This window comes from Sander vitreus, chromosome 16, assembly GCF_031162955.1.
Source record: "Sander vitreus isolate 19-12246 chromosome 16, sanVit1, whole genome shotgun sequence".
NCBI lineage: Eukaryota > Metazoa > Chordata > Actinopteri > Perciformes > Percidae > Sander > Sander vitreus.
The window spans coordinates 29,945,275-29,958,780 of NC_135870.1; the positions used below are offsets into that span (position 1 = coordinate 29,945,275).

At 40.1% G+C, this 13,506-nt stretch overlaps 1 protein-coding gene across 3 annotated transcripts in view; it reads left to right on the top strand.

Moving 5' to 3' along the window:
• Positions 1-1,126: 1,126 nt before the first annotated feature.
• The window catches only part of slc38a9 (solute carrier family 38 member 9), a 37,720-nt gene continuing 25,340 nt past the window's right edge, over positions 1,127-13,506 (top strand). The window contains exons 1-2 of one of the 3 annotated variants that reach the window (XM_078271372.1): positions 1,127-1,444; positions 5,945-6,074. In XM_078271372.1, coding sequence (XP_078127498.1) covers positions 5,977-6,074 — 98 coding nt within the window. In that variant the 5' untranslated portion in view covers positions 1,127-1,444; positions 5,945-5,976. The other 2 variants (XM_078271374.1, XM_078271373.1) reach the window with 2 other exon arrangements.

The following is a 13,506-nucleotide window of genomic DNA, read 5'->3' on the forward strand; positions in this document are numbered from 1 at the left end:
GGTTCAGGAGGTGCAGTTTGAGGCAGTTTAACGGTCTTCGCTAACCCCTAGAAGAAGAGGAAATACAAAATGAAGAGTAAGGAAACGAAGGAAACCATTAAAAAAAAGTACCTTTTTTTTTATTGAAAAAGACAGAATCAGAAAATTGCAAAGTATGAGGATGTAGGGTAAACAGTAGAACATGTGTTGATTGGGTGTAGAAAGGGAAAGATTAAAAAACAGAGTGGTGGAAATGGGGAGGGAATGGAGTATCAAGGGAATATTAGAAATAGGAGAAAATCAGGACATTATTTCATTAAAAAAAAATCAAGATTAACAAATAGAACATGAGTAGGTAGGTTTTTATTTATCTATTTATTATATATACTATATATATGTATGATAGAGAGACAAATAAATACATATATGTATATATACAGTATATATGTATATATATATATTTATTTGTGTGTCTCTCTCTCTCTATATATATATATAGATATAGATATAGATAGAGAGACAAATAAATACATATGTATATATGTGTATATATATATATTTATTTGTGTCTCTCTCTCTCTCTCTCTCTCTCTCTCTCTCTATATATATATATATATATATATGTATTTATTTGTGTCTCTCTCTCTCTCTCTCTCTCTCTCTCTCTCTATATATATATATATATATATATATTTGTGTGTGTGTGTCTCTCTCTCTCTCTCTCTCTCTCTATATATATATATATATATATATATGTATTTATTTGTGTGTCTCTCTCTCTATATATATATATATATATTTGTGTGTGTCTCTCTCTCTCTCTCTCTCTCTATATATATATATATATATATATATATATATGTATGTATTTATTTGTGTCTCTCTCTCTATATATTTGTGTGTGTGTGTGTGTCTCTCTCTCTCTCTCTCTCTCTCTCTATATATATATATATATATATATATATATATATATATATATATATATATATATATATATATATATATATATATATATATATATGTATTTATTTGTGTCTCTCTCTCCATTAGAATGTGATCTTAACAGGATCATGTTGTTACATACTCCGATACAGTAGGTGGCGGCATACACCTAAACGTTGGTTTGTAGCCCGTCGTTAAATGAAGAAGACAAGGACCATTCATCAATAACAACAACAGGCACAGCTCATCAGGGCGAAATATACTTTCAACTTAGCATTTCGTCTTCATTCGGACTGGGTTGCCAGTAACAGTTAGCTGTTATTTAGATAGCGTCTTCTGTAGGCCTATATTTATTTTTTTGGAGTAACATTATAGAGAAGAACAGTATTGCAGCATCCGCCGCCTTGTGTTGACGTCTGGTTTTTTTTTTGAAGTCACGTTCGTCTGACTTGCTGAACATTTGCTGACAGAGCAAACCTGAGATGAGCTGAGGACAGGAAGGAGCACTTCACTGCACACTCTGGTAAGAATTGGAGCTAATGCTATCATGTTGAGCATGCTAAAATGACAGCAGGGGAAGACATTGTCCAAAGTTAATTAAGGCGTGCCATTCAACCTAGTAACGTTAGTCTGTGTGTAGTTTTTCACCTGAACTCAGTCAGGTAACGTAACGTGAATCTACTTCAGGCAAAATTGGGAACAAAGGGGAAAAGAAAGTCGCCATACGGTAAGAATAACGTTAACGTTACACCCTTTGCTTAAGTTAGCTGAATCATTACAGCCTCCATTTCACGTGAACGTTATCTCCGTACGTTTCTTACAGTATCACAGGAGTAGGTTTTTTTTAAAAGGATGCTATCTTTAAGTCAACACCTCAGACAGTCCATATGATTGAACCCTGTCCGTTTAAACACAGGGTTTGTAACGTTACTTGGTGCAGGGGTTTATTTGTGGTGTCACGTACCTTGTCTGAGGTTATCTGATGTCACTGCTAAAGTAGTAGCTGTATGTAGACTCCATTACTGGGGTGAGGAAGAGGACAAGCTTCATTGTCATATCTGTGTATGAGTCAGCTTAGAGTATCACCACCCTACATCATGTTAATACAGGTAGCAAATAATATTGTTTCTAAGATAAAACATGTCAGTGAAATATCAGGTTAATGTCAGTGGTGGAATGTACATGTAGCCTACTGAAGTACTGTACTGAGTCTTTTCTTTTCATGCCACTTTCTACTTCTACTCCGCTACATTTCAGAGAGATATATAGTACTAAATCGTACAATATTTCTCTCTGAAGTGTCTCTGACAGCTTTAGTTACTTTACACATTAAGATTTCTGCACAGAAAAAAAGTGTATACAATAAAACGGCCTACATGTCCAGCTGAAAGGATTAGCTTATTAAACACTCAAATGTGAGGATTTGTGTGAGTACTTTTACTTTTTTAATACTTGTATGTACATTTTCCTGATGATACTTAGAGTTTTACTTAAAGGTGCAATATGTAATATTCACAGCTAGCGTTTAAAATAGTTACCGGAGTCCAAACTTAAAATACTGGAGGGAGTTGTCTCCCCCTCCCCCCCTTCCCCCCTTCCCCAGAATCAAAGTTCACGGAGGTTGCCAGGTTGAGAAAGCAGCATCCAATAATGTTGCTAGACGCTAGTCTCACATAGCCAGACATTACGCCACAGCGCAGCGGAGTAGCTAACGCTGGTTATGTTGACAGTCATACAAGCATGTGCTCACGCGGAGCTCTGTACCCGACTGACAGACACACTTTAGAAATGACTGCAACAACAGCTGAACACCACTACCTCTCCGTCCTCTCTACATGACTGACAGACACACTTTCTTGGCTTAAAATTACAGCAAGAACCGCTCAAAGTACAACTACCTCGCTGTCCTCTCTACCCCACTAAACCCCTACTAAAAAGCAACAATCGCAAACTCACGACCCACTTTCTTGGCTTAAAATGACTCCCTGTTGGTCGGCCACTGCAGCTAAACAGGCTACACGGTGGTGTAAATTGCATGTTTCTATTAGGAGGAAGTCAAACTTGCGGTTTCTGTCATAGGTCTGTCAAGGTGGTTGTAAACGGCTGTGGCCCGCTTGCCTGGTGCTCCGGTAACGTTAGCAGTTATGGCGTGTTAGCATGGCGGTGTTAGCCAGCACCAGTCAGGACCACTTCACTGGCTGTGTCTCAATTGTTTTTGCGAGTCACTAACTCAAGTACTCTTATATAATTCAATGTGAGCACACAAATGTTGAAATGACATAAAATGCCCGTCCCTTCTAGCCGTGATAAATTAGCCTGAAGCTAATGCTTACCTGTTCAGGAGGAAATTAGCCAACTCTGCGTCCTTTTGGGCTCTAAGCTGTCTCCATCTTTCAAATACATCTCGTCTTTGGTCACGCAACAAGTTAGAAAACATGCCGATTTCTTTAGGTGGGGTAGAATCTATCTCCGTTGATCCTGTTCGTTTGTTTGCTGCTTCCATTTCTGTACTAACATTACAGCTGTAGCGCGCTGGGTTTGCGTTTTTACAGGTATATCTGGCAACCCGGGCTGGCTGTCAAATTGGGCAGTTGATACCAACACACAGGCCAAAACACAAACGGACATTTCAAAAGCAGAAAATCCTAGCATTAGCATTGTCAATTTAGCATGTTTCCTTAATATCTGATGACACATTGGGGTCATTTTTTTTAATTTAATACAGTAAATATACTGTATATCATATTGCACCTTAAGTTACATTTTCAATGCAGGACTTTTACTGTAACAGTATTTTTTACAGTGTGGTATTAGTACTTACTTAAAGTGTCTATATGTAACTTTCAGTCTGTGGTGATTCTGGCGTCCCCTTTGGACTAACGCGGTAGTGTTTTACCACACCTGCTGTCCTAAAGCTCTTCTCTTTACGGTGCTGTATTACCCACTGGAGATTACTGAGTGAGTGATGAATGTTTACCTCAGAAAGAAAATCAATAGACCAATAAAGGATTTTTAAGGCTGATATCGATACAAATATTAGGTGATTTAAAAATCCGATATTCCGATTTATCGGGCGATATATATATTTAGAAAACAAAAAATCCAGAAATGCGTAACAAAACATAAACAGATTTCCCTAACACAGTTATTTGTAGTTAAAATAATATGATAATGCAGTTTAAAAATAAACGTGTTTGTTTTATTGTACCAACAGAACAGAGGAACATCAAAATATATTAAAGTTCTGATAAATAAAATGTATGAAAATACAAACTTAAGATATGAAATTTAAAGTCCTTTGAACAAAAACACAATAACAACAAAAATCAGCCAACAGGGAGGTTGTAGAGCGTTCTCTGGTGGACAGACTGCAACGCCAACACTCAGAACATGGTTGAAGGGGGTTTTGTCCATTTTTATTTTATTTTAAATTTTCATTTAACGGCCATTATAAATGCCGATACCGATAGTTTGGAAACGCCTAATATCTAGTGCCTAGTATAGCATGAAATACTTATTTTCGTAACAATCAAGTACCAAAAACTGAGGAGGACATGCTGTTGGATGCTGTCCTCTCCTACTTCAATGCCTAACCAATCTCTCTCTTTTCTCTCCCTGACTCTGTCTTTCACTGGTTGAAGCCTGAAAATATTGTAAACAAATTAATAACATAACTAATTCCACTGGTGGGACTGTTGAGCTCGGTTTCAGACTGATACCTCCGGTTCAGGCTGGTCCTCATACTAATGAAAATACTTGTCAATACTCATCTGGATTGAAGCAGCAAACATTCAGTGTAAGACTAAAAAATGACATAACATCATTTATAATACGTTTATTTGATTCACAGCTGCTATATAGTGTTTTGACCTCGACAACCCAACTGCATTTTACTGCAAACTTGCGACTAGTTAACTTTCTAAAGCAGGCGCAATCTCTTGTTTGCTAAGAGTCGGGTCGGGACTCAACATTGTATTCAGAATATAACATGTTTTTATAGCACTTTTTAATGTGCGATTGTGTAATGGTGTTCACGAGATAGATACCAACCGTGTGTGTGTGTGTGTGTGTGTGTGACCAAGGAGTTACAGGAACGTAGTTATAGGAACAGTCCGCTTCTAAACAGTCCTACTAACCACTCTCCCCCAAAACCGGTTTCTATTTGCATTCGCACTGGCCAAGTGGCCGTAGGAAGTGGTAGGAGGGGTAAGGGAGTTCAGACAAAGTTGTCTGAATGCCAGTGCAGACCTTTTGTGATGACAACACAAAAAAAATCGGAAGAATGTCAACAGGTGTGATTAGATGGCTGTGTTATATTTTATATTATATAAATATATGTTATATTTATTATAACACAGCCATCAATCAAGCAGGTAGGCCTACCTTCATGTGTGCATGTACAAATAACTGTAGTAACCCACTTTTCTATTAAATATTTTATTTATATCAAAGTAAAACACAACACAGCAAACTTTATTGTGCAAAGATAAACTTAAGACCTGTTTACAAAAGTAGAAGGCATGCTAAACAGTGATGTTAATACAATATTAAAAAGATGCGGAAAAGGGAAAGACCCTGCCCTGAAGTAGGAGATGAAAGAGTTACAGGAACTGTGGCCAGAGGAACTTAATAATCCCCAAATTGGTCCAGTCAGAACACGAGAAAAGAAGGGGTTCTAGGAATGTTATGTTCTAGGAACTGCAAAAATCCCTCCAGTCGGAAAGGGACTAATTTAAAGGTAAACATTGATCATTTTAATAATGCAGCAGGTGAGAGGGAACCTCATACAATTGTAGAATCTCTTTCGTATCCAAGCAAAATTGGTTTGGCAACTGAAATATCCCAAATCAGAAATCGAATCGGAAATGTAATCAACCTTGTGAATTGATTTGGGAAATCAGTGGCGATACCCAGCCCACTGATGTTACTACATACAGCATATTGCACTTCACAAATAATGTTTTATGGTTGCCGTGTGACAGTCACTGATTAGATTTTACAACATACTGTATTTTCCTCCCAGTCAGGTGATGAGAGTTGAGAGGCTGTAGGTGAATGTCAGCGGCCATGGAGGACGACAGCCGGCCTCTGCTGAGCTCCGAGCAGACTGGAGAGAGCTACTACACAGACTCACTGGACTTTAAGGCTAAAAGGTAGATTACACTGAAACACTACACCAATCAATACACATTACTTCCTGGCACTGCAGTATGCTTGTGTGCACGTGACAGAGAATAATCAGTGTCTCCTGTGCAGTTGCACACAGGTTCATGTTGTTCTACAGTAGAGCTGTCAGTCTTCCTCTATAATACCATTTGAATTTCATTTGTTATTTTTTTAAATATTCGAATAATATTTGAATATTTAATGCTCAAGGGCAGCTAACATTAACTTTAGCTGTCTCCATGAAGCTCCCAGCTAAGCTAACTCTGACAGCTGTAGGACAGCTAACATTAACTTTAGCTGTCTCCATGAAGCTCCCAGCTAAGCTAACTCTGACAGCTGTAGGACAGCTAACATTAACTTTAGCTGTCTCCATGAAGCTCCCAGCTAAGCTAACTCTGACAGCTGTAGGACAGCTAACATTAACTTTAGCTGTCTCCATGAAGCTCCCAGCTAAGCTAACTCTGACAGCTGTAGGACAGCTAACATTAACTTCAGCTGTCTCCATGAAGCTCCCAGCTAAGCTCCTATAGACCCTTTGCACGTGACATCACGATCCACTCGCGCGAATTATGAACGCCATGACGGACGGCGGAAGAGCTATGCTGTAGACGGATAAGGGGTAAGCTTCGCTTCAGAGCTCGAACCTCCTATGGCGCCATTTTGATGCTACAAAGCGATCACCCCCCGTTAGCATCCCATTGACTGCCATTCATTTTGACGTCACTTTGACAGCGAATAACTTTACATCTGAAGCGTTTAAAGACTCTATTTGTCCGTTGTTTATTTGTCCGGTGTCTCAACCTCTCAGACGTTGGCCTGCAGTCCTGTTTCCTTGACCTGGTCTGCTACAGTATAAATCCTCTGCTCTCTTAAGTAAATCCAACTACCTCTTACAACAGGGGCACAAAACTGAGGCCACTCAAGATGGTATCATGTGGAAACAGTGAGCAGCAAATGGAAAGATTCTGCACATCACATCCCATCATTGAAACTATATATTTGTACTGTGCAGGGCTGGATATACCTATGTGTATACTACTTATTTGTTATTTTATATAGACCATATTCTTGCATTTAAAGATTATTGTTTGGGCATTTTTAGGCCTTTATTTGGACAGGAAAGCTTAGACTTGAAAGGGGAGAGAGAAGGGGAATGACATGCAGCAAAGGGCCGCAGGTCGGAGTCAAACTTGCAGCCGCTGCGTCGAGGAGTCAACCTCTATATATGGGCACCCGGTGAGCTACCAGGTGAGCTAACCAGGGGCCCAATGTTCTTGCATTTAGACAACACATATTGATGAAAGAAAGGTCTGTTTATATTTCTCAAAGTAAGGTAGAGTATGATTAAAGTATAGCTTTGAGATCTGCAAAGATGAATCGCTTAGGCTCGTTGTCAACTATTAAATTATTCGCCAACTATTTTTAAATAATCCGATTTTAATCGGTTTGAGTCCTTTTTTTATGAACATTTTTTTTGTGGTTCCATGTTTTTAAATGTGAATATGTTCTAGTTTCTTCACTCCTCTGTGACAGTAAACTGAATATCTTTGAGTTGTGGACAAAACAAGACATTTGAGGACGTCATGTTGCGCTGGTCGACATTTTTCACCATTTTCTGACATTTTATAGACCAAACAACTACTCGATCACTGAGAAAATAATCGATAGATTAATCGAGTATTAAAATAACCGGTAGTTGCAGCCCTAATAGCTTTAACGTCGGGACTGAAACTCTATTAACTATCATATTGGCAGTTGTATCGAAAACATTTCAAACAGCCTCAGCACTCGGTAAACACCCGAACCCAGAATGCCGTAATTCTTATTGCTGCTCCATTACCTAAAATGGGAGTTTGTAGATGTCTTGTGCAGCATTTTCCAGCATTGTATTTGTGGAATCAATAGAAACTCTGGAAACATGACTAGAATTTAAAAGAACGTTCTGTGAGTTTGATGTTTGCCTGCAGATCATGACTTTATAATGACTAATATTTAGACTGCTGACTTGTGTGCGTAAGCCTAACCCATGCTACCTGGTTGTGTGTGCCTTTTATTGCGTGCACATGTGCATGCAGATTACCACAGACCGTGGCCATGAGACATGAACACATCCTGTCTTTTGTCCTTGTCGCTCACAAACCAAACATTTTCTCCCTTTTCTTGTCAGTCTAGTCTTCTTGGTCATCAAGGCTTAGAGTCTTTCTTTTTCTTTTCTGGGCAGGGCAGCACAGCGCAGGCAATTACAAAAGCATCGAGGCTTGGCCTGGCCTGTATAATTTGTGAATTACACCATGTATAAAAGGCTCCATTACCTTGTAGCTCACGTTATGGCTCCGTAGCAGATGTTTTTATAACAATAGGCTAACAATTGTGTCATAACCACGAGACTTCCTGTCTCATAGTAGAGGAGTTACCGTATAGTACAGGAGAAGCTCGCAGGCAGTTTGGACTTCCATTAGCTGTTTAAGTGTAATTACTAATGTTAACTATCATTTGTAGTGATCAATAATTAGCCTGTGTCTATGTTATCTCCTTACATATACCTACGCTCTCCGTCTCTGCTAGATTGGGAATGATTGAGATTTCTCTTGGCACAGCTACCAGAAGACTTCCAACTTTCAGACAGGTTGCTCACGTTACATCTACGTCGTCTCTCTCAGTTGGAGGCTGCTCAGTAACGCTCAGCCATCACCGGGAGAGTGATTCTAATATCCTTCACTGGTCTCCGTCCAGAGACACGGGATCTGTTGGTCCATTCTATGTAGACGGACGGCAAGCTAAACTCGTACGTTTTCGTTTGTGTTCTCACATTCACAATCTGCAGAGTAATCCTCACCAACACAAGCATGTGTATGTATTGCCTTTCTGTTTTAAATGAGTGATAAATAAAATGATCCTCTACCAGCTAGCTGCCGTGCTAACCAGCTGTTCCTGCTAACAGGACCAACCCGATGATGACCCACATAACTAACATCGGTTATTCACTGACCTAGCTACATATCCAAAAAAGAAAACTGTTCCCTTGATCATTTAACTTAACACACATACAAAAATATCGGTTAAATTAAAGATGACATGGTACGGAAACTGGTTTCAAAAAGGCCAAAAAAACAAGTTAATTGAGGGTCTGCGGCGCTCCTACCCCGGCTAGCTGGCGAGCTAGCTGCTGCCCATCGCGTTGTAATATCCACTGGTCAAATCTTAACATAGGCTACAGTGAATATAATCACAGATAAGAAGATGGCTAGATGTTACAATTATGTGTGGTTACTACTGATCATATACACTCCGTGATTTACTGCATGGATTAACGTGTGATAGTATTAATATAATTAATGACTGCACTTCCCAGAGCTGGGATGTGTTCAGGCATCCATTAGCTAGGAAGTTGCATTGGCACACCCAGAGAACAACGGTATGTGTGTAGCCACGACCGACCATGTCCCCTAAATACATGGGCTACGTGTTATATAAATCTTTACTTAAGTAAAGAATAGATGTTAATACAAAATAAACCCTAGATTGATGTATTATCTTTGCCATTATGAGGTACCTCCCCCCGCCGTTAGCGTAGCATCGTGTACCTGTATATGGGGATACCCCGTTTTCGGTATCCAATCCTGCTATCTCCAACTTCTCCAAATACTGCTCTTTGTGAGCACCTACCAGATGCCCTACCTCGACCAATAACGGCCCCGACAACTTGTTGTTCAATAGAAGAAGCCGTAAAGCCATAAATACAGTTTATTTAGTGTTATGTATTTCAAACTGATTGAAACTATGAAACTTTCCGCTCATCTACTACTGTTTAGCCTGTGCTTCCGCCGTCCGTCATGGCGTCGTCACGTGGGCGTGGTCACATGTTTGCAAAGGGTCTATAACTCGTGACACAGTTCGGAAACCAGAACGAGCTAACTAATGATAACATAAGCATTTTGGCTCGATGGATGTGGATTTTAAAGTCGTGTTAAAACTATTTCCCATCCTTCTTCCAATTTCCAGCCGCAGCCTGTCACTCCCCCTGTACTAACGTTACTCTGTACGTAACGTTAGCTCACAATGCCGTGTTTTTCCTATGTTTTTGTTGCTATTTCCGATGTTTTCTGGCGCTTTTTCAAACGTTTTTTTGGTGATTTTTCCAAAGGTTTTTTTTCTCCAATGTTCACGTTTTTCGACCTTTTTTGGTGCTTTTTTCTACGATGTATTATCATCGTTAGTTGCTCATGCACGCCCACTCATATTTATTGTATTAAAATAATTGTTGAATGGATGCAAGATAAGCAGAACGTGTAAGGCCTACGAATGTACTGTACATATTATATAAGGGTTAGATGGTTGCGGGTTGGTGAAAGGAAATCAACCTGATCTCACAGAATTCCGTGAAATGAACACGGCCCCTTAACTCAAAATCTGTGGCAGTGTCACGGAATCGCTGAAAATTCAGTGATGGGCCCACGGAAGAATTCCTTGAAATTAACACGGCCCCTTAAAAGTCCGTGACGGGGGCGGCCGTAGACAGAGGACGGGTTGAGTTTAGGAAAAGAACAACGGGTTGGGTATAGGAAAAGAAATACGCGACATTTGGACACGCGGGACACGATCCCCGGTCTCCTGGGTGAAAGTCCTGTGTTGTTTGACCCAACCACCCCCCCAACCAACCTCCTTACGCAGATTTTCAGGCTTTCATACTACTCGCTACCATTGTCGCTCTTAATGCTACGTCATCTTCTCGTTGACTTTACTTTGGCATTGTTTTCCGTGGTGGCCACACAGAATTTTCACACATTCCGTGCCACCACCACGTAATGTGCAGTTCGTGATCATTTCACGGAATTCTGTGAGACCAGGCTGAAGAAATACATTATTAATGAGTATAATATTGTTTTAACTGTAAACACTGTGCACTTTAACGCATGAGGACAGCAGTCAGCAGCGTAACTCCATTGATTATTTCAGAAGACAAAAGTTATGTTTTCTCTGTCAAGTTTATAACTACAGTTTTGCTGTTTAAATGTCCCACGATATTAGCTTGGAAACGTTTACAGATACTGAAAGCAGCCTCTCTCATCATTACAGTAAATATTTGAAGAAAACACTGATACATCCCTACAGTACATCATTTAAAAAGCAATAGCCTACAGGGACTGCAAAGGGGCAGTAATGAATAACTTGTTTGGGTGGATGATTTAAGGTAATTATTTAATTCAGATGCCTTCAGAGCCGATCCGCACATACATATATTCCTACTGTTACACATGGTCAAATTAATGTAGTAAGATATCTGTAGTGACTTTCAACAAAACATGGGGCGGGCCAGGGGGCGAACAGGTAACTTGTTTCAGACGCTGCTCGGGCTCTAAATACACCAGTGTCTGTTGCGCTGCGTAACTTTGATTCAGCGATCCATTCATTCACAGACGAGAGTAAAGGTCTCACATTAACCGGTTTATTAATCCACTCAAACAGTGCCGTAAAGTACATTCATATTGGATGGGTTGCAATGTCTCACAGAGAATAAAATGTAAGCACGGTGCGTACAGGATTACGGCTGCTGGCGCTACTGTGCACCTTAATATTCTGATTATAAACGGCCAAATGGTGACGCGTCGCTTTAAATGTTGCTGCCGCAAGGGCTTGTGGGACGGCATTATCTCCTTTCCTTTCATAAAGGATGGTCCAGTGTATCCTATGCTAAAGGAGGTAACAAAGGAAGCATTGAAGAACCTCTCCTTATCACTTAGACTATTCAAACGGCTCTTATCATGGGCAGCCACTTAACTACTTTCCGGGTCATTTCACTCCGTGAGGAACCTTCCTAAGCAAATGTGACTATTCAAAAATTAAAATATTTGGAATGTTACAAACTCCAGCACAAAACTTAGTTTAAATGCGTTGAGCAATTATGTAATGAATTAGAAACTTTCAACATAACCCCCAGTAACAGAGAGTCAGATAGTGTTGTGGGGGGGGGGAGATGAAGTCAGACTCTGTGGTGAGTGAATCTGAAGCAGAGGGACGGACACAGAGCTGTAGAGGAGCCAAAGTAGACCACTTTTTAATTCATTAACTTTATCAGTTATCAGCCAAATAAAACACAACAGATAATCTGCAAACTGCTAAAAAACGGCCCGATAAATCGGCCGAGGCCGATAATCACTCTATCCCTAAAATACACTACAGTATGTGTGTGTTCACTAGTGACAAAGGCACGTGTCACCCAGTGCAACAGTGATGCTGTTGTGCGAGGACTGTGACTGCTATTTGGTTTTTGGATTCAAAATCCTTTCTCATTCCCATAACGGGGAAACTCACAATGGAGTGGTTGGTTGTGGTTCTTTACCCACCGGATCTTTTGGAAAGAATTAGATGCACCACACCTCTGATTATTGGATAGGACTCAACTCACCAATTTCCCAGCTCACCGTAGCAACGACGACAACAATAGGAGTGCGTCTCGGTGAAGGAACAAACATTGGGGAGGACAAGCTGCTGTTCTGAACAATTCTAATTAAAGTTGTATAAATACATATAATCCAAATAATAAAAAATAACTAAAAAAAGAAACCCTAAAGACATAAGACATAAAATAGTGCATGTTAAAATATAGGGATAAATATATACATAATAAAATGAAAATAAAAAAACTCTACTCCAGTCCGCTGTGTGTTATTTGAGGCAGTGTGGCAAAACTATGGCATGAAAGCAGAATAAAATGTGAATAAGGTTTTGGGGTTCTATTTACTGATCGTTGTTGTCTTGTTTTGTCCCCAACTCAAGGATCGTCAGTTTCCTGTCACAGAGGAGAAACATATTCACAATTTAACAAGCTGACATCAGAAGTTTGACTTTTTCTTTTCATAAAAATGACTCAAACCGATTGAGTATCAAATAGCTGACGATTAATTTAATAGTTGACAACTAATAGATTAATCTTTGCAGCTCTACTCAGTCCCTCCAGGATTTCGCGGGGGGGAACTGAGCATCAGCCCCGCCCACTGCAGAGAGCCGACAGGATTGAAACAGCAGCAGCTTTCAGCGACTTTAGAGTGAAAAAACGTTAGAGTTTGGTTTTGTTGGTAAATGTGAGACGTTTAAGTCACACACGTCTCGTCTTCATATCAGAACGTGTGTTACGTCAACCTGTTCTCACTCCCCCTTGGTCAGTGGCTCTGAGTCCCATACTGACGCAAAGTCTGGCACATGGGACTGCTGTGATTGGTTGAAGTTGCGAGTCGCACCGACTTCACAGTGGTTGGTTGGATTCGCGGGAATTGTTGCGATCGTGAAATCCTGGAGCGACTGTCTTCTACAAGCTTTATGGCGACGCTGGCCAATGATATCCCTGTGGTAGTCATTTCTGAACCATTAATCATGGGTTGATGGTTCCTTCTGCGCTGCTTTGAGCGGGTGTGCTGCTGC